General features: G+C 34.3%; 1 protein-coding gene across 1 annotated transcript in view; it reads left to right on the top strand.

Annotated features, from left to right (window-relative positions):
• Positions 1 to 21,982, top strand: part of LOC145254833 (neuronal cell adhesion molecule-like) — an 898,760-nt gene that overhangs the window by 481,494 nt on the left and 395,284 nt on the right. The window contains exon 20 of the mRNA XM_080113668.1: positions 3,356 to 3,468. Within this exon, the coding sequence (XP_079969794.1) occupies positions 3,356 to 3,468 (113 nt within the window). The remainder of the gene's footprint in view (positions 1 to 3,355; positions 3,469 to 21,982) is intronic.

Raw genomic sequence — 21,982 nt, 5'->3', positions numbered from 1 at the left:
GTAGTCAGCTGGAAAGCAGGAAAACGGAAGACAGTTCCATGGGCGTGCACTTCTAAGAAAGAAGATTTGTTCATGGAATCTACGTTTAGGTTTAGGCACAGATAAAGAGTGGGGGGAATTATTGAGTGTTTTCAGCTAGACTAGTGTTTCTTACGAAAGTTTGACGAGGGGGGACCATAGATTGAAGCTCGGTCAAGCACTCGCCATGAAAATAACGATAAAGCAGAAGTAAACTCGCAACATCTCTCCTGCAAGGAAGAGAAAAGGACATCTCCTACGAGGCTATGAAGTCTATTTTGAACTCTATTAAGGCAGGACAAGTCCTTTCTAGCAGCTCCTGCCTAGATGTGGCAACAGTACTCCATCCTTGGATGTACTTGGCTCTTATATAGATAGAGAATTGCATTAGCAGTCATATATCTACTGGATCAATAGAAGGATCCCACCATTTTTCCAGTGGCCTTGGCAACAGATTTGATTTACATGTTCCATTTCAGATCAGGAGTAAAAGTCAATCCCAGAAGCTTGTCAAAACATGAGGCGTCCCCAAGATGAGAGCTATTCATTTCAATTGATGCCAGATGGGGATCATAGCGTTGATGATGTAAAGATAAAAGCTTGGTTTTAGATGCATTAAAAGTAACCAGTCACTCCTTTCCTCATTGTACCACATGCTCACGATCAGAGGAGAGAGAATCAGAGAGAACTTGGTCGTTTACTGTCTTAGATGTCCTACCATAGATGGTAGTGTCATCAGCATAAATATCCATGAATGATGTAAGGATGTGATTTGGAAGACCATTAATGTAAATCAGGAATAGAGTTGGGCCCAGGATGGACCCTTGAGGGACTCCAGCATTAATACTGTGAGCTTCTGATTTTTGTCCATCAACTACTACTCTTATGAACCTATCAGAGAGAAATGATTTAATAATTGAGAAGACATTTCTAGCTATACCATAGCTGGAGATCTTGTGAAGTAAACCTTTATCCGACACCCTATCAAAGGCCTTCGATATGTCAAGAGTAATTGCCCTAGAAAGGTTGCCTCCTGAGATATAACTGTAAGCACATCTGCTGTAGATCTAGCAGAACGGAAACCATATTGTGTGTCACTAAGAAGGTTATTTTTGCATGTAAATGCCTCTCGGACAATCAAGAAGTATTTAACAAGTTTTAATAAATGTCTTTCGACTCTATCCAAAAATGGTGGACATAGATTTTCACAAACCTAATAATCAAACTTCCCAACATCTCAGGCACCAACTTTCTGAAAGCGAAAGTTGACACAAAAGCTGAAGGCTATACACTTCCATTATATACCTTCTGAAAGATGTTCTCACACCTGATAAGTGCAGCAGGACAACCACTCCCTGATGCAACAAAGGATGAACCAACTGTTTAACTGCATATAATGGTTTTAATATTAAATGGCACGGATCCATAAAAATTCCTTGTTCATGTAAAGGAAAATGGACTTTATTCTAAGAGTTGGCCCAACATACTCAGAAAAGTCAACAAAAATATGAGACCTTATTGGCTCTATCAAGACAAACTGTCCATTGAAAATGGAATATTATTGAAAATCAAACAGAATAATAATACCCAAATCAATGCAACAAGAGGTATTAACAAAAAATACATTATGGACACCAATGGATGGAGAAATGTAAACTTCGAGCAAAAAGTTTTGACACAACATAAACAGGAACATAGACAACAATGTACCATATGCCAGCAGCACCAAAAAGCGCAGAGTAATGGACTTCTGATGTTCCATGAGATAAAGCTATCAAACTGAAAAAGTAAATATTTGGAGGACTAGGGATTCCAAAGAGAGTGATAAGTGACAATGGTCCACATTTCAGTTCTATCCATTTACAGAAATTCAGAAAAAGAATGGTGCTTTGAACATCACACGTCCTCATCCAAGTTTCCGCAGTAAAATGGTTTCACAGAATGCTGTGTCAAGGCAGAGAAATCGGCATTCAAAAAAGCTGCTCTTAGTGGCCGTGACTTGGACATGGTATTAGTATGCTTGTGCTCGACTCCTCTAGATAATACCATACTATCACCAGGTGAACTTCAATACCAAAGGAAGCTAGCTGGAGACATCCCAGTTATATGCACGAACCAAAACATTAACAAGATAATGACACAACTTTCACAACTGTATCAGCGGCAAGAAAATCAGAAAATATACCATGATGATAATACAAAAGATCCTTCCAGACTGCACACAAGACAATGTGTATGTTTTTTTTTTTTAAATAAAGAAGCAGGCGAGTGGTCTCCTGCACTTTTCACACAAATAAGCAGAGAACCAAGGTCGTACATGGTACAGACCCCTTCTGGAAAAACTCTTTATCAAAAGCAATAGCACCTTAGAGTAGACCCCACCAGAATCACATCACATTCAGAGGTACACTCAATTAAAATTCCTCAGGAAGCTACCAAAGACTTTCGCCCAATACAGAGACAAACAGCAAACAAAAGCAGCAGTCACCTTTTAAACAAAAACTCCATAGAGTACGAAACACAGAGACCTACAACAACCTTACAACAGTTCAAACCACCAGATCTTTACGTGTCATCACACCTCCCAAAAGATTTAGAGATGGGACAGTTATTAAATGACTTTTTATTTTGTCTCATAATTTCATATAAATTTTCCTTTTCTTGTCATCTAATCATTGAAAGAAGGGGAATGTGACAGTATGTAACCGTTACCTCCCCTTAAATAACTCTCTAATAAACAGAGTTTAAGATATACAATCCCTTCAGTTGAGCGGGTTTTACTGGAAATAAAAATGGAGGTCATGTCACGACTCCTTGACTATCAAGCGTTTTCTTTTTTTTTTTTTTTTTTTTTTTCCTTCTTAACAATGAAAGAATGTAGCAGTGTCTGGTTGTGAGTGCTCTATTGAAGCCCTCTGCCATTGGTGCTTTCTCTATTGCCTCCATTGCCAGTCTCAACTATTCTCACTCTTCTTAGAGCATGCCTTTACAGCACTTCTCCAGCGGCTGCGGTCTTCTTTGAGTAAGCAGTGATTGTCTGGTAGAATATCTTAAAGCTTAGTCATGTCTTAAGGCTTAATCGCATGTTGGTTGTGAGGTACCAGTTTTATTTGTTTAATTTCATGCTTTCTCATTCACTGGCCAAGGACAGAAAAGATGAAGTGTAGTATTAAAACAGATACTACACTCTGTTTTTTTTTTGGGGGGGGGGGTTTGTTGTTGTTTTTTTTCGATATTATTTCTTTTTTTACATTGACAAAGAGTGCACCCTTCTTATTTTTCTTTGTAATTGATTTTTTTTTTTTTTTTCAAATTGTATTTTGTTATATTTTTTCAGTGGTTTGAAACCATGGACGACATACAAAGTGAGAGTTGCTGCTGTAACAGACCAGGTCAAGAGAGGTCAAGGTCCCTTCACTAACATTAAAGTAATCAGAACATTAGAAACAGGTAAGCCATACATTTGGATTATTTTCTGCGAGAGTCGATGTAAAAGAACAGTTTTGTCGATTACTTCTTCTGTAACATGCTGTAATATTTAAGAAAAGAGTAAAGAAAGAGTTTAATGCTTCTGAATTTTTTAGATGAGGATGGGTCATTCGTATTATTTGGAATCTTCGGACTACTGTTCTCATCTTGAGTGTTATTTTCACAACGTTTCGGTAGATGTATCCTCCAACCTTTTTTAGATGTATATTTATTCACTTCACGGGGGGGTAGCATGCTCTTGTTCAGTTAGACATGACTGAATATAGGTCCTAAATAATTCGCAATTGTATTTTTCACTTCGAAAATCTTACCTCTCAAAGGAAGAAATGTGGGTCATCACTATGGCTATGACAATAGAATATTCTTTTCATTGTTTTGACTCTCGAGTATATATCCAACACAGACGCAGATAATCAACTCTATCAACTCTATATGAAATCATATACGATATTAACTGATTTATACTCAAGTCAAAATAATGAAAAGAATATTCTCTTGTCATAGCCATAGTTATCACGTAGTCCAAAGATTCCAAATAATACGAAAAGGAGTTTTGTGGAACTTCATTTTATTGTAGATTCTGTTGTTGTTGCTGTTGTCATCGTCCTGTTAGATAATAACATCGTTAAAAGTTAATTAGTTATTATCTATCTATCTATCTATTCAATGATATTGTTAAAATAGTTTATATTGGGAGTTATTTATTGTTTATAGAATAAAGTGTCGCAATGGGTTTTAGCTGAGGATGTTTACATAAATTAAACAAAATAACCTTGGGCAGGCATACATTGAAAGGTCGCACGTCGAGAGACATGTGCCTTTTAATGATGACTTAATGGAACTGAAGTCAAGAGGCCGGGAAGTTTAGTCAGTCGAGAGTTTGAGTTTGGTCACAGAAGTGAACAGACGTGCTTCAAGCCAGGAAGCGAGGCTGTGAAGAACAAGCATGTAGACACGAAATACAGACTCTTTGTGAAGACCATTTGAGACAACTGAAACAAATTTATATTTTAAAAATATAAAGTGTTGTTCTGTGGTTTCTCAAAAGAAGGAAGAACAGAGGTCTCAATTGGTTATGGCGTTGGTCATTTCATGTTTCATCACGAAGCTCAGCAATGAAGATAGAAGAACTCTTGGAGAAAGAAAAGGTATGAAGCATATATTATTCTTCTTATAAAAAATGATACCTTTAAGTAAATAGGAATTGTAATATATACCCGTGTGATAACTCTCTGATACAACTCAGTTTATACGTCGATATCATATCCCCTGGCTAAACAACAATACATACAATTTATACGTTTATAATGGGCGCCATTATAAGAACAGTATCTCCCACCTCACTATACAACAGTTTTATTAACTTCCCGGTGGTAGTAACAACAAAACCCACATGAAGAAACAATTGAATAATGATATATTCTTTTTTAATTTATCCTTGGATGTTGTTGCAGTTATGATAGCATTTTTGCTGTTGTCATTATAGTGATGATCACGTTGTTATCCATGTTGTATTGCCGTCTCCATTCCTTTCCCAATCAGCCATACTTATTTTGTCGGCTGCAAAAAAAAAAAAAAAAAAAGAAAAAGTTATATGGTGCCTTTTCTTTTTTTTTCTGAATTCAAAGAAAACATTGCATGAGCCATGGAATCATTTCTCTATTTTTCCTATGTATCCCAGCATCCACCGAGATGGATGTGTTTCTGGGTGGCGAATTGGTGATTTGCCAGCAGCACATCTGTCTAGTCAAGCTCGACATAGCAACTATGCGAGGTCTACCTTTACCACTCTAATTTTTTTTTTTATCCCTAACAAAGCATATCACCACTTGGATGCAAGGGGCTACTATTTGGGGGGCATGTCTAAGAAAGATTAACATATTGGTTTAAATTACATTTAAACTTCTGCATATCAGTAGAGTCAGGGAAGCAAGTAGCAGGAAGGGAATTCCAAAGTCTTAGTTGTTCGAGGGAAGAAACTATTAGAGTAGAAAGCTTTCTGGCATTTAGGGACCTCAACAGTGAAGGGGTGAGATTTTGTTGCTCAGCGGGCTTGTCGGGGATAGGTACATCAAGAGGGCACAAGTGCAACGAATTCATCAGAGCACAATCCATTAAAATACTTGTAAAACAGGCACAAAGATACAACATGGCGGTGATGGGACAGGGGTTGGAGCTTAGTTGACAAAGTGTGGCTTTATTAGATTGAAAACTTTTTTGGGCCTTTTGTATTTGAATCAATAATCCATTGCAATGTTTAACGGAAACAAAAAATACAGACATACACACGCACACACACACACACACACACACACATATACTTTATTTATATTCAGATAAATATTTTACATGGTCATTACACAGGCGTAACAATGTTTCCGTCAATTAATTATGAATAACTCATGACCTTGAGTTCAAGGGCAATAATTTTCAAAGGAAAGAACTTATGTCACCTGATGAGGTCATTGAGTTATTTATAACTAACTGACCGAAACATTATCAAGTCTGTGTAGTGACCATGTAAAATGTTTATCTGAATATAAATAAAAGTATATCTTGTTCTTTTTTATTGAGCACCATTAATAACCTTGTTAAATTCATTGGTTTTCATCTTTGAATATCTTTAACCTAGAACTCTCTCTCTCTCTCTCTCTCTCTCTCTCTCTATATATATATATATATATATATATATATATATATATATATATATATATATATATCATTGAAGTAAGACACTGATTAGAAATTAGATGAAAAATCCTGATAGATATTACTTGAAGTGATACTTTCAGGGCGATCCTAGCCAAAAAGGAGAAGCTCAATATTTAAGAATAGAGCAATATATAAGTTTATTGGTTATATTTAAATTCTGAAAAAACAACATATAGACACATATATTCGAATTAAGAATTTATTGTTTGACAAAAGGAATATATAGAAGGGGTTGTGTTGATTTCTTTAATCCATGGATTTTCAATAATGGCTTATATCATCAGAGGAAATGAAAAGCGGTTAGCAAAATGTTCAGCTGTGAGGACCAATATTCTGTGTACTCCTTCCGATAATGGACTGCCCAGGTTGTATCAAATTCCCTTTTCCTATAATCATCTCCATATAATTATCATTCACCATTCAAAAAACTATTTTCAATATTTGTGCTGAAAAGCAAAATAAGTGTCTATTCACAGCTGAACATTTTGCTAACCGCTTTTCATTTCCTCTGATGATATGAGCCATTATTGACAATCCATGGATTAAGGAAATCAACACAACCCCTTCTATATATTCCTTTTGTCAAACAATAAATTCTTAATTCAAATATATGTGTCTATATGTTGTTGGTCTTTTTTTTCAGAATTTAAATATAACACCTAGACTTATATATATATATATATATATATATATATATATATATATATATATATATATATATATATATATAGAGAGAGAGAGAGAGAGAGAGAGAGAGAGGTACAAACTTTATAAAAGCATTTAAACATGATGAACAGAAATCTCTCGAGAACTCTGTCAGCTATCATCTAGTCAGAAAAAAATCGATAGCATACAATAAAAAATATTTGCTAAAATAAAATAAATGGGGGATTTTTTTTTAAAGGTGCCAAAAGATGATTAAAATAAAAAAATTTAATTCGATATACTTGTATAAGACGATTAAAATGGCAGCGCAAGGGGGGGGAACACAGAAGTGAGGGGATCAAAGTTCTCCAAAGACATTTAACACTTTTATCGATTCCTTTTGTTGGCACAAAGAAGGTTTTCGAATAGCGATAGAGATAGATTCCAAAATTTGTAAATGATTTTGGGAATTTGCTCTATGTGGTACCTCAAACTACTCTAGTTTTGACCTTGAAATATTATTATTATTATTTGCTCATAAGGTGCTTTCACACAGGTCATCAAAGATCTCTCTTTGAAAACAGCCTGCGGTGTTCCCTGGAAACTGAGCAATAACAAGTCTCCCCAGATTTCCAGTACTCTCCACCTCTTTCGATAGCATTTGCAAATAAATTTGCATTATTGCAACAGCTGCTTGCCATTGATTTCTCGTTGGCAGCGGCTATTAGTCTTCACTGGAATTTGAGTGGCAATAAGCCTCCCCATGGTCCCAGTTCTCTTCGCACTTATCCAGCAGAGATCTGGTCAGTGCTCTCTCCTCGGTCTTTTCTTCCTCTTTGACTATACTTGGCTGTTTGGGGGGGGGGGTCAGTGATGTAGTAATGGGGGGATGGGTTGGGGTTAGAAAACTTATAGATATGCGGCTTCAATGTCCTTGATTCCATGTGGCGCTTCATGTTTTGCCTCTGCAGCAGTTTGTCTGGTCCGCGCTTGTTGCTCATGCATGCTAGTCTCCACATTCAAGAGTTTTCCTTAATATTTCAGTTGTTTTCATTATTGTTGTTCGTTGTGTAGTTTCGTACATCAAGTGACTTCACACCTTGTCTGGAGCAATTTCCATAAAAGAAAAGAAAAACAACTGCCAAAATCGTTGTTTCATTGATTATATTCTTTATCATATCAAAAAAAATGCAATTAATCGAAAGAAAATTTTAATTATTAACTTTCATGTGAAAAATATATTTCATTGATTTCCTTCAGCAAAAAATATCTGTCTACTATTATATAAAAGAGAATTTGTTTGTGTGTGAGTTCATTCCCTATAGACTCCTAAATGGCTGGGCTGATTTTAATTTCTAATTTCATACAAATGTATTTTATGTGCCTGGCAGTGTTCTTAGATAGATTTGTTTTTTTTTTTATCACAGCGTCTTCAATAAGTATCGGTGATAGATAATCGAAAAATTTGATTAAAGGAGGAACAGGCGATTTTGACGAAAGTTAACACCTTACATAGCCTAACATCACAAATGCATTTGAGAAGTTTTCTTACCACACAAGCAGAAAGCCCGGCATATAAAATCAACAGCAGGTTCTTTGATATGACAGGGGCGAATGAATGTTGTTGTTTGGAGCATAATTAAACCATGATACATGACTTTTATATTTTAAACTTAAATTCAAGCCATTATATATAAAAAAAATAATTTTATAAAATCAACAGTAGGTTCTCTGCAGTGCAATGTAGACTACGATGTATTGTGGACTAAGTCACTACGAGTTTCATTGAAAAATGGACGATTTCACCGATTTTGATGACAATAAAATATGGGAGGGTGAGACATTCGTTGATCATCATTTAATCCCGGGCAGCGTCGAGTCTCCCTGCTAGTTTCTTTTTGATTCGTTTTTTTCTCCCCGGTTGTTTGCCTATTTCTGCGTTGGCAAAAGTCAGTTTTGTCTGGTTCAAAAACTGTACCAGTAACAAATTGCCCCTACACTGTAGTTTGTCCATAAAAGTGATTCTTTAAAAATTGCTGAGTAATCGTCTTATAAGACTCTGCACGATCCCCCCCCTCCGCTCTCGCTGGTTCACAGCCCCCCCCCCCCCCCGCTCCCCGCTAGATAAGTAACACCACATTAATTGCTGCCTAAGGAATACCTAAGTTTTCCCCTCGGGCAAATCTCCATTCTTGCATATATTCAAAAGGCCTTCTAGGAAATGAAGATAAATTAACAACAACCACAATATATATATATATATATATATATATATATATATATATATATATATATATATATATATATATATATATATATATATGTCCATTAAAAGATATAAACTCCCGCAGCGAAACAATTTTTTAAATTACCTCAATAATAACAAATCTTTTTCAATGAATTTCATATGGCTAGTTATTTTGTGTTAAGCAGTTTTATGCTAATGACAGAAGGTCTGCCTTCAGGCCAAACGCTAACACAACATTTACATTATCATAAACAAAATAAATCTATATACTATTTAAAAAGTTATGTTTTTGAGGAATTCTCTCTTCATACACACAATAAAAAAAAAACTTGTAAATGGTGAAAAATGAAGGGAATAGGCAGAGTACTCATTACTAGGGTAGTCGTTCACGAAAATGCTTGATTTCAAGTATTCATTGGTTTATGGACTGTTATCCTCATCTCCATAGTTGTTGTTTTATGATGTTTCGGCCAACCCATCCTCTGTCATCAACTCTTCTAGTACTATATTATAATGTGAAATAACATTCTCAGTGAGTAGTATCGTAATACTGTAGAATTAGGAGTACTAGCAGTGTGCAGCACATACAACTACCCATATTGGACACCACCGGATAGTAAGCTCCGCTTACCCTTTATCCTATCCTTGTAAACTTTTTGGTTAATATATCTTCCTTACACCTAATCTGGATTCCATTTTTTTTTCCGTTGTCCCAACCTTAGGTGTTCATCGTTTACGAACCCACCCTTGTGCTCGACGCTGATGGACAGTTTCCCAGAACTGTGCTTATCCTTCATTCTGTCTTCATTGGGATCTTCTGATCACTCTCTTGTTTTAGTTATGATAAAACTAAAGTGTTGTAAGTCCTCAGATGCTGCGCTCCATCATACAATGTATTGATACTCTGTGGCTTGCTGAGATAGCTTCCAAACGTATATATCTGATATACTTTTGCGTTCTGTTTTTTAAAAACAATCTGTCTACTATAGTATCAGGCTTGACTGACTGGTTAACCATCACTATAGACCATTTCATACACTCCAAGATATGTGGCACCGTCATTGCACACAGAAATTACTATTTCCATTACTTTCAATGAAATAGATGTCCTGAAGTAATCCGTTTTTAGAACTGCCAGCAGTCACTTCAAAAGGTAATACAGAATGCAAGAGAGTTATATGCCCAGTCCATCAAGTCAAAGTAGCTGAGCAGGGGCTTGGTTCCCACAAGTTTTGGTAAATAACAAACAGGGTCCTGAACAGATGCACATTCTCTATTCCAACCTTCATCAACAGATTTAAGATAATTTATTCAGTATCTGACAAAGCCAAACTCTTTGCTAAGAACTTTGCATCTAATTCCACTCTTTGCAATCAGGGCTGTCTACTCCCCTTATATTTCTTCCCATGACTGAAAACACACTGTGCGACAGCCATATATCTCTCCATGATGTTGCTAAACTTATCAAAAACCTTGATTCCAGTAAAGCAACTGGCCCTGACAGCATTCCAATTACATTGCCCAAAAAGCTTCAACTGGAACTAGTTCCCATTTTTGCAAAGCTGTTTAAACGTTGCCTTAAGGAAAAATGATTCCCAACACCTTCAAAAACTTCATCAGTCTGCCACATATTTCAAAATTCTGGAGATTGATCACCTGTCTGTCAGTGCAGACCAATCAATTTCCTGTATGTCATGAGTAAATTGCTTGAATCTGTAATAAAAGGAGAAGTAGTTAACCGCCGCAGCAAAAATCAAGTGACATGTAATATGGTTTCCGCACTGTGAGATCTACAGCTGATGTGTTAACTGTAATATCACAAATGATTAGTGAATCTCTAGACGAGGGCTTCATTTCTAGAGCAATAGCTCTTGACATATCAAAGGCTTTTGATAGGGTATGACATAAAGGTCTATTTCACAAGATTCCCAGTTATGGAATAGCTGGAATTGTCCTCTCAACTATTAAATCCTTTCTCACTGATAGGCTTATAAGAGTAGTTGTCAGTGGGAAGAAATCGGAAGCTCATAGTATCAACGCTGGTGTCTCTCATCCATGGTGTCTTTCCATCCTGGGCCAAACTATCTTCCTGGTATTCATCGATGATCTCCTAAATCACATTCTTAGATCATTCGTAGATACTTATGCAGACGGCACTACCATCTATGGCAACACTTGAAAAGGTTGGCAATGACCCAAATCTTCCTGATTTTCCTTTTCTGACCTTGAGCACATGGTACAATGGGGAAAAAGGTGCCTGGTTTATTTTAATGCATCAAAAAATCAAGCTTCTCTCTTTCCATCACCAATGCTATGATCCCCACCTGGCTCCAATTAAAATGAATGGCTCGCATCTTGTGTTAGCATCATGTTTTGACAAGCTTCTAGGACTGACCTTCACTTCTGATCTGAAATGGAACAAATGCATCTAATCCGCTGCCAAAAATTGCATCATTCTACTACTCCAGAATATATAAGTCTCAAGACTAAGTACTGCTGTCACATCTGGATAAAATCTTTGTTTGGATGGATCAACAATGCGGACAAAAAGATATCGGCAAGTTGAAATGCAAAATGTTCATTTCAACTTGCCATCATAGTTTTATTTCTTTCTGCGCATGCCCAAATCTAATTAATTTCTTTAAGTCGTTTAATATTAAACCTTTCTTATCTGCCTCTCGATAGCTACATCAGTAAGAAATGCAGCTGGAGTGCTACATACTTTGGTTTCGATTCTAGCTGATGGCACCCACGTCATTTATTTTTTTTTACTTTTGAAATCCCTACTTTATATTAGATATAATATTAGGTACAATATAATATTCAATAGAAAATTGGCTCTGTAATAATAAATATGAAATCTGTATGAATTAAAATATAAGCATGTTTTACAACCCGGCAAGCACCTACCCACCCCCTCAGTCTATATAAATAAAACAGATTTATGTATGTGTGTATAAATATTTAACCGATAAACTCTTAAATTACTGTTCACATAACACTGAAATTAACAAGAAATAGTAATCATTAGGGCTATGATAAAAGAATATTCTTTTCATTGTTTTGACTCTCGAATGTATATCCGACACAGTTAATTAATCGAGAACCACATCACTCTATCTAAAAACAATAAGATATTAACTGATATATACTCGAGAGTCAAAATAATGAAAAGAATATTCTGTTGCCATAGCCCTAGTAATCATACACCAAGGATGATTTATAATGAATAAAATCTTTGTTTGGGTGGATAAATAAAGGGTACAGAAAATTGTCGGCAAGTTGACAGGCAAAATGTTCATTTAAAGTTGTCAACATATTTCTATTAATTTTACGCATGCGTAAATTGAATCATAAAAGAATTGGTTTAATTTTAAATCTTTCTTATCTATCTGTCAAGTTAGTTCAAATGGTGCCCAACGCGACTGGAGCACTAAATGTTTTGGGTTCGATTCTAGCTGATGGCACCCAAGTCAATTTTTTTTTTTTTTTTAATCTTTTGAAATCAGAACTATATATTAGCTCCAATATAATAATCAATAGAGAAATAAATACGAAATCTGCATGAATTAAAATATATTTAAGCGTATTTTATGACCCAGCAAGGCCGGGCGCCTCCACCCACCCCAACTAGTAATAAATAAAAAAAATTCACAAAATTTAACAAATACTTCACTTCACACCATGTATAAAGCGATAGAAGCCAGGTAAAGATGACTGCCTCAACACCACCTAACAAACCGGTATAAACTAGTAAATATTAACAAGTGAAGCATGCATGGTCCTCCGTGAGTGCACAGGGATAAAAAAATGACTACGTTCAGCATCCCCCCCCTCATTTAGCCCCCAAAGTCCCCAAGGGACGTCAAATCCTGGTGAAAATGAACAAACTTTGCAGTTTTAGGCCTTAACATATTTAAATTTGAGTTCAGCACCATGCAAAACTGCTAAATAGACACACACAGAAAATTTTGGGCAAATATGGTAAAATAGTCCCAAAAATGGAGTGTTTTTATTAGCCCTAAAAGAGCCCCTGGGGCACACCCAAGAGTTATCGCGAAGTATAGACAAACAAAATTATAAAACACATTGCCTGAAAGTATTTCTTTTAAACTCCTCGGCCTAACGTTTACAGGGAATATGAACTGGAATAGATACATTGAGAGCATTGCCAAGGCTGCTGCAAGGAAGGTTGGCTCCCTCTACCATGCTAGAAAACTACTTACGCCTGACAGTATCCTATACCTCTATAAGGCAACCATTCGCCCATGTATAGAGTACTGTTGTCACATCTGCGCTGGTGCATCTGCTGCTTGTCTCTCACTGGTGCATCTGCTGCTTGTCTCTCGCTCCTGGACAAAAGAGAGTCGCCAACCTGATAGGTCCTGAACTGTCATCTAGGCTCCAGCCTCTGTCCCATCGACGAGATGTTGCATCCCTCTGCCTGTTCTACAAATACTTTAATGGTGAATGCTCTGACGAACTGCAAACACTTGTACCTCCCCGACGTAACTACCCCCGACAAACCCGACAAGCTACTAAGTCTCATCCCTTTACAGTAGAGATCCCTAGGTGCAAGAAAGCCTTTTACTCCAATAGTTTCTTCCCCAGAACTGCGGGTCTTTGGAAATCCCTTCCGGGATTCTGCTTTCCCAACTGCAATGATATGCAGAAGTTCAAGTGTAATGTTAACAAACATCTTTCTACTCATCTCCCTTCATAATGACCCCGCTAATTAAGTCCCTAATAGTAGCCCCCTGCTTCAAAGTGGCACTGTGCCTTGTTTGGGGTGAAAATTGAATACAAAAATATATATATATATATATATATATATATATATATAAATCTGTTAGTTACAACTTTTTAGAAAGCTTTGTATAAAAATCCAAGGCATCAATTTATAAAAGTGTCAATTTTAGCCATTTTAACCCGAAAGGCACCCCTAAGGGAGGGGGGGGCAACCGGATTTTTTCCACAAAATCCGTTCTGTTACTTTTTTACTCATATCATGTTTAATGTTTGTGCAAAATTTCTAAAAATTCCAAGGTGTAGTTATTGAGAAAAGTACGGACAGACGAACGGACGAACGGACGAACAAACAAGAGTGAATTTGCAGGTCCACCCTCCTTCGTCGGGGGACCAAAAATGATAAATTAATAATAAATAAAAAAGAATAGTTAGGTATTCACTAAAAAAAAACTTGAATATAAATGAATAGAAAATATTTCTCTGTAATATTTCATCTTAAATCGAGCAACAATAGATATTTTGTCTTTAATGTTATTACATTATTCATATTTTAAGCAGAAAGATAAATCTCTTATCTAAGAATATTCGCACGATGCACTAACGAAAAGGCGATGATACACGGTGACGTCATCCGAAATACATTTGGAAAAAAATAGTTAGAATTTGCTCGACAACTCGATTTGAATCTGTATTCGAATGTAAGGACGTATAAAGATATTAATACACTGCTAACGGATGGAATTACCATGAAACTGCAATAAAGTAGTAATATATGTCTCTTTTCAGTATTTAGTATTGTTACCTATATATATAGGTTAATCATTTACTTAAAATGTACTCGGTTTGTATATACCAATCGTAATGGATTGAAAAAATGTTCTCTTAAATAGTTTTTTATAACGAAAAAGTTTTTTTTATAAATTTTTTAAATTTTGAAAAAAGTCCAAGCTCAGTGAATACCTTTTTATTGAGTTTCAGAGCATATATAGTGTAGTATAATAATTCTCCAGTTCCATTCTGATATTCCATATATCCAAGTTTTCTCAGTTGACCATTTATTACTTTTCAAAATGTATCCATTACAATATTGTTTCGTAATGCGACTAGCAAGTTTGCAAAATTATATTATTGCTGCATATTTAGTCACGTACTCATCAGATGCTTACCTTTAAAAACTTATAAAAACATCATTTTGGACAACTTATATGGTACATATAACCGATACACTCTGCCGTTCCTTCACAGATACGAAGATTATGGCCATAATTTTGCAGACTTATTAGTCGCAATACAAAACTATATTGTAATGGATACCTTTTGAAACGCAATAAATGACCAACTGGGAAATATAGAACCTATTTACTATGCCTCCCCACGGGACAGAGTTAGACACCAGGGTCGTTTTTTAACGTGGAGAAAAGGTACAAAAATAAAAATTGTCTCAGTCGTGAAGGATTTCTCCTCCACCGAAAGAGAACAAGAAATAGAAGTGCAGCATCTGCCGGAACAGATACTACACTTTGATCTTGTCCCGAAGGCCAAGAAGTGCGTAGAAGACTATTTTCAGATGCAGTAACTTTAAATCAAAATAAATCACAGAAAAATATTTTTATTATATAAATATATGGCTTATTCGTAGGATTAATTTTTGGCATTTATATTTTATTATTTCAGACATGCGGCTCACGCATATATAGTCTAATCTAGGAGTCCAATTTTCATAACTCTATGCATTAAGTTTGGTTATATTTCGGCAATAATGCGTTTAATGTTGTCTTCCAAGTGGTCTAATCTGTCTTGTTTATCAGTGTAGAGATGTAATATATTTATCTATATATCTATAAATGAGAAATTGTCTCTGTGTGTGGGTCTGTGTGTGTACATTTCCCTACCAAACTACTCTGTTAATTTTCAGTCTACATGCTGGAGATTTGACATAAGGGATATTGAGATTTGGGAAAATCTTTTTAATCGGTTTTCGGCCAGAAATTTGACTGTCAAGGGGTCAAAGTTCAACGATTTGACCCTTGAAAACTCTACCAAAGTCCTCCGCCAATTTTGGGTGTAAACACTTGAAATTTTAGATGTAGGTTACATGGAAATGAATCAAACTTTTTTATTTGATTTGAGCCCAAAACAATAAATGTTAAGAAGTCAAAACTGGGATCAAAATTCAAACTTTTTTTTAACTCTACGGTCTCTCTCAAATTACTCAGCTAATTTTTGGTCTAAAAATTTGAAATTTTTTTTTAATCGGTTTTTGGCCGAAAATTTGACTGCCAAGGGGTCACAGTTTAAAAGATTTGACATTTGTGGGCTCTAGCAAACTATTCAGTCAATTTTGGGTCTAAACATTAGAACTTTTACATAAAGGGTATTCAGACATGCAGCAAGCTTTTTAATCAGTATTTGGGCGAAAAATTGGCTGGCAAGATGTCGAAGTTGAAAGAGTTGACCTTTGGAGACTCTACCAAGGTTTTCCGGCAATTTTGGGTCTAAACACTTGAAATTTTAGATGTAGGTTATCTGGACTTGAGTCAAACATTTTAATATATATATATATATATATATATATATATATATATATATATATATATATATATATATATATATATATAAGGTTATAAACAGTACATAGGGGCCGAATAAAGCCAAGCTGAACTGTTAGTATATATATACACACACACACACACACACACACACACATATATATATATATATATATATATATATATATATATATATATATATATATATATTTGTTTTAACAAAAACCAAGACATCAAAGAATGGGTTGGTAGCAACAATTAGTGTATTTCATCGTTAGTTACAATTGTTTCAAGACTATTCGGACAAAAGCATTAGATGGAGGGTCTACCACTAATTACACCAAAAATGAATAATGTCACCACCCAGGATAAAAATACATATGGAAATTTTACAGACGAAAACAAGAAAGCAATTTATTGATATATATATATATATATTTTTTATATATATATATATATATATATATATATATATATATATATATATATATATATATATATCGTAAGTCCGAATACCTTCAATCCTTCTTGATTCATTGTCAGGGATAGATAAGTCTAACTGGTTTCAAACAATTTATATAATTTTTTTTTAATAAAGTCTATATTTATTCCATTGGTTAATTATTGTAATAACTTTACAAACATTTAAGGATGCTACTACTATTGACAGAGATTATTTTATTCATAGTAGGCTTTTAGTTTTTATTAGTAATGATTCTAGCTTGTATATATACACTTGTGCCCGATATTATTCATACCCCCCTTGAAAATTGAGTTTATTAGGTGTAACTTTTGTAAGAATTTATTGTTTACGTCCATATTGATACATATTCTTAATAAACCTCTTCTGATCATTTTCGTCATTTTAAAATCTCGGGATACTTGTAATAACAGAAATATACAGCTATTTATAAAATCTGCAATGTTCAAAAATAATCATACCCCCTTATTTTTTCAGTATTAATCGAGTTTCTGACCGTTTGTTTTCTGTTTGATTCTTATTTAGAGTGCTTTTATACAACCTTTGATTAATTTCATTTCGTTTTTTGCATTTTTCAGAAATTAAAATGATATCAACTGAAAACCAATAAAAGAATAAAAATTATTAGAATGGGGAAGAAAAAAGAGCTTAGTAATGATCTTAGGACTAAAATTGTGAATTCACATAAGGATGGTTTAGGTTACAAGTCAATTTCCAAGAAATTTGAGGTCCCTACAGCAACAGTACAGAGCATCATCAAAAAATTCCAGAGCCACCACACAACAAACAACTTGATTGGTAGAGGAAGGAAAAGGAAACTGTCTGCTAGAGCCACCAGGAATATTGTAAGAAGTGTTAATGCAAATCCAACCACCACTAATAAGGACATTTTAGAAAATCTGGAGTCTTCTGGCATAAAAATATCAAGGCAAACATTGCAAAGGACTCTGCATGAAAATGGTCTGAAAGGAAGAAGACCAAGAAGGACTCCATTGCACACCGGAAAACACCTTGCAGCACGTCTAAAGTTTGCTAGGACCCATGTGAATTCTCCAGAGTCCGTTTTCTCAAGTATTTTGTGGACTGACGAAACAAAAATTGAATTGTTTGGCCATATGGATGCTTCTTACGTTTGAAGGAAGAAAGGAGAAGCTTACAACCCAAAGAACACCATACCCACGGTGAAACATGGTGGTGGTAGCCTTATGTTCTGGGGCTCCTTTTCGGCTAGTGGTCCAGGTAGTTTGGTCAAGATAGATGGAACCATGAAGAAGGAGCAATATTTGGAGATACTCCAGAAAAACATTAGACAGGATGCGGAGAAGCTCCATTTAGGACCTAACTGGGTCCTTCAACAGGATAATGATCCAAAACATACTGCCAAAATAGTCAAGAAATGGTTTGAGGATAATCAAATTAATGTTTTGGAATGGCCTAGCCAGAGTCCCGACCTGAACCCTATCGAAAACCTCTGGCACATATTGAAAACTGAGGTTAAAAAGCGGAAACCTAGAAATTTGAGGGATTTGGAGAACTACTGCATTGAAGAATGGTCAAAAATCAGTGTTGATGCTTGTAAAAACCTTGTTGATAAATATCCTAAACGGTTACAGGTAGTTATTAAGAATAAAGGGCATGCTATTGACTATTAGTAAGAGAGGTATGAATAATTTTGAACTAGTGCCATTATTGTTTTTCTTTGTATAATGTTTCAAACTTGCATAATTTATTAATTTGTTGAGTTTAAATTAAATGCTTATGCTTGATTTATTGTTTGAAATCCCTTTAATATTGTCTACCTTCTGGTTTGAGCAATATTCTTATAGAAATCTCAAAGATCCGAGGGGTATGAATAATATCGGGCACAAGTGTATATATGATGAAAATAATTGAAATAGTATTCCGATAAAATAGAGAAAATAAAAAAGGAACAAACCGTATTATGTGTTCACCAACGTTTCGTATTTATTTTATTTCACCCAGAGGAAGTCTCGAAATAAAGACGAAACGTTGGCGAACACATAATACGGTTTGTTCCTTTTTTATTTTCTCTCTCTCTCTCTCTCTCTCTCTCTATATATATATATATATATATATATATATATATATATATATATATATATATATACAGAGAGAGAGAGAGAGATAGATAGAGATAGATAGATAGATAGATAGATAGATATCGAGAGAGATAGATAGATATAGAGAGATATATGGAGAGAGATAGATAGATATATATAGACAGATAGATAGATATATAGAGAGATAGATAGATAGATATATATAGACAGATAGATAGATAGATAGATAGAGAGATAGAGAGATAGATATATAGAGAGAGATAGATAGATAGATATAGATATAGAGAGAGAGTTAGAGATAGATATATATAGAGAAAGAGATAGATATATATATAGAGAGAAAGAGATAGATATATATATATATAGAGAGAAAGATAGATAGATAGATATAGAGAGAAAGAGATAGATAGAAAGGTAGATAGATATAGCAATGAAATATATAAATCTGAAGATATGTGTGTCTTTTGGCATATGAGTCATTGTTTAAATATTGATAACATATTACTTTTATCTACTGATAACCTAGGTTGACTACGTTTTATTTATTTGGGTTATGTTTAATATGTATTTATCTTTAATCTAAAGTGACTAGCCTATTAAATAAAAGATTACTGCCAATTCCCAGAACGGTAATTGCTAACTCAATTTTAAATCGAAAAAAAAATCTTTTCTGTCTGAATTTGATAACTTTTAATTTAGAATCTGATTCTCTGCTGACCATTTATTGAAAAAGTTGTGAAAACTGATTTTTATTTATCAAATTTTTGTGGAAATAATTGAAAAAGACGAAAAATCTTTCATTGGGAGTGCTATTTTCACTGAAAGAGTCTGACAATCGCCAGCGCCACCTGTTGGTGTCATATGAATGTAAGGGCAATGCATCAGTTGAACCTCCTGTCTGTGTCCTAAAATACAATAACGTTTTTTCCCCTTTTTCTTTTTCAATGAACTGGTTTATATTGTAAAAATAGACAGAAATCTTACACAGAACAATTGGTTTGGAATAGGTATTTGCAAATATGTATATTTCATATATATATATATATATATATATATATATATATATATATATATATATATATATATATATATATACTAGCAGTTCAGTCTGACTTTGCTCGGACCTTACATACTGTTCATAACTTTATGTGCATATATATATATATATATATATATATATATATATATATATATATATATATATATATATATTAAAATTTTTGACTCATGTCTCGGTAACCTACATCTAAAATTTTAAGTGTTTCGACACAAAATTGGCGGAGGAGTTTGGTAGAGTCTGCAAAGGTCAGCTCTTTAAACTTTGACCTCTTGGCAGCCAAATTTTCACCTAAGAACTGATTAAAAAGCTTGGTGTCCCCCTCATGGATAACAATGAAATGTTCCACTTACTATAATGACCCGCAAATTGTATCACTCGGCATTGTTCGCATGTTATGCATAAGTCATTCATCCTTAGCAGTCGGACTGACGTATGACGACACTGTTTATGTCTTATATTAGCTTTTCTGTTCAATATATTTTTTTCACTAGATAATGAAATGCGTCTTTCTTCTAGACCCTTACAGCATCACAACACTGCCAACAAGGTATTATATATATATATATATATATATATATATATATATATATATATATATATATATATAATCCTTGTACACATGTTTGTGAATTATTCCATGGATTTCTGCTTTTTGATTATTATGGACGATCTTCTTCCAATTACGGGATGTCTTTGGATTTTACTTGTACAAATGGAAATTCTTTTAACTTTCTTGAAGTTTTACATTTGGATTTTACCGTCACTGAATTTTTTATCTTCCACCAGACTATCCATTCATGTGTAATCACCTTTTTATTTACCATATTCCCTCTGCTTAACTTATTTTGTTTTCAAGTAAGATCTTTGACTTACTTGTTGTTTCATCAAATACTTCTGTATGCAAAATCCGATCCTGCACTTTGCTAATTCCTACCCTCTGATGAGAAGGAGAGTATTTCTTCGAAACTCCGCGGATTAAGGACTATCCATTTATCTAGTGTTTCCTTTTCAGATTAAATATGTTCTTAACTCATTTCAAAGTGTTTTTTAACATATTTTATTAACTGTTTGCTTATATATATATATATATATATATATATATATATATATATATATATATATATATATATATATATATATAACGAATGTCTCTTAGGACGGGTAAAATTAAACCCTGAACAGAACAGTTTTGCACTAATAGTATGTCCCATTCCAAAGATTAAAATCCTACCAAAACCTTATGTCTAAAATCCTTATTCCGATCTGAATTAAAATCCATTACGTAATTTCGATTCTAGAAAATGTGTTAAAGTGTAAGGCTTAAGCTTAAGAGTCTCAATATCTTTAAAGTATTTAAAAACATTTTTTTCAGGAAGCATGATATTAGGACAATGTTCCATTTGAAAATTCAAATATTTCAGATTTGCATTAATTTGTGTACATGTTCAACAACAAGTAGACCTGATTCCCTGAATTTCGATTTCATTTGTGAAACCATTTCAGCTTAAGCCTTAAATTTCAAACAGTTTCTAGAATTAAAATCGCATTATGAATTTTGATAAGAATTGAGATAAAGATTCAATATACGAGGTTTAATAGTATTATATATTGATTTTGATCTTAGTAAAGAGACAGATCTGATTGTCTAAAGACAACCGGCATAAGATACACCAAAGGCTTCCGGGCATAAGATGCACCAAACATTAGTATTATTGTTCTTTGTAATTTTGTTTCTGTTAAGTGTTGGGCCATTCTGGTTATAGTAAATCTAGTCGGCGAAGAATCAATGCAGTTATGATCTCGGGAGTGATTCTGTAGAACAAAGATGTCAGCAGTAGATCTAACCGGCAAAGAATCAATGTAGTCCCGATCAGCAGTGGTTCAGTCTTGTCAAGATGGAGACTGATAGTGAACTGACTGGAATCCAAAATTCCATATTTTTATAATGAG

The sequence above is a fragment of the Euprymna scolopes genome, chromosome 30 (genome assembly GCF_053919585.1).
Source record: "Euprymna scolopes isolate OS-2025 chromosome 30, ASM5391958v1, whole genome shotgun sequence".
NCBI classification, from domain to species: domain Eukaryota; kingdom Metazoa; phylum Mollusca; class Cephalopoda; order Sepiida; family Sepiolidae; genus Euprymna; species Euprymna scolopes.
Note: the sequence above shows the minus strand (reverse complement) of the source record. Positions and strands in the feature narration are given on the sequence as shown.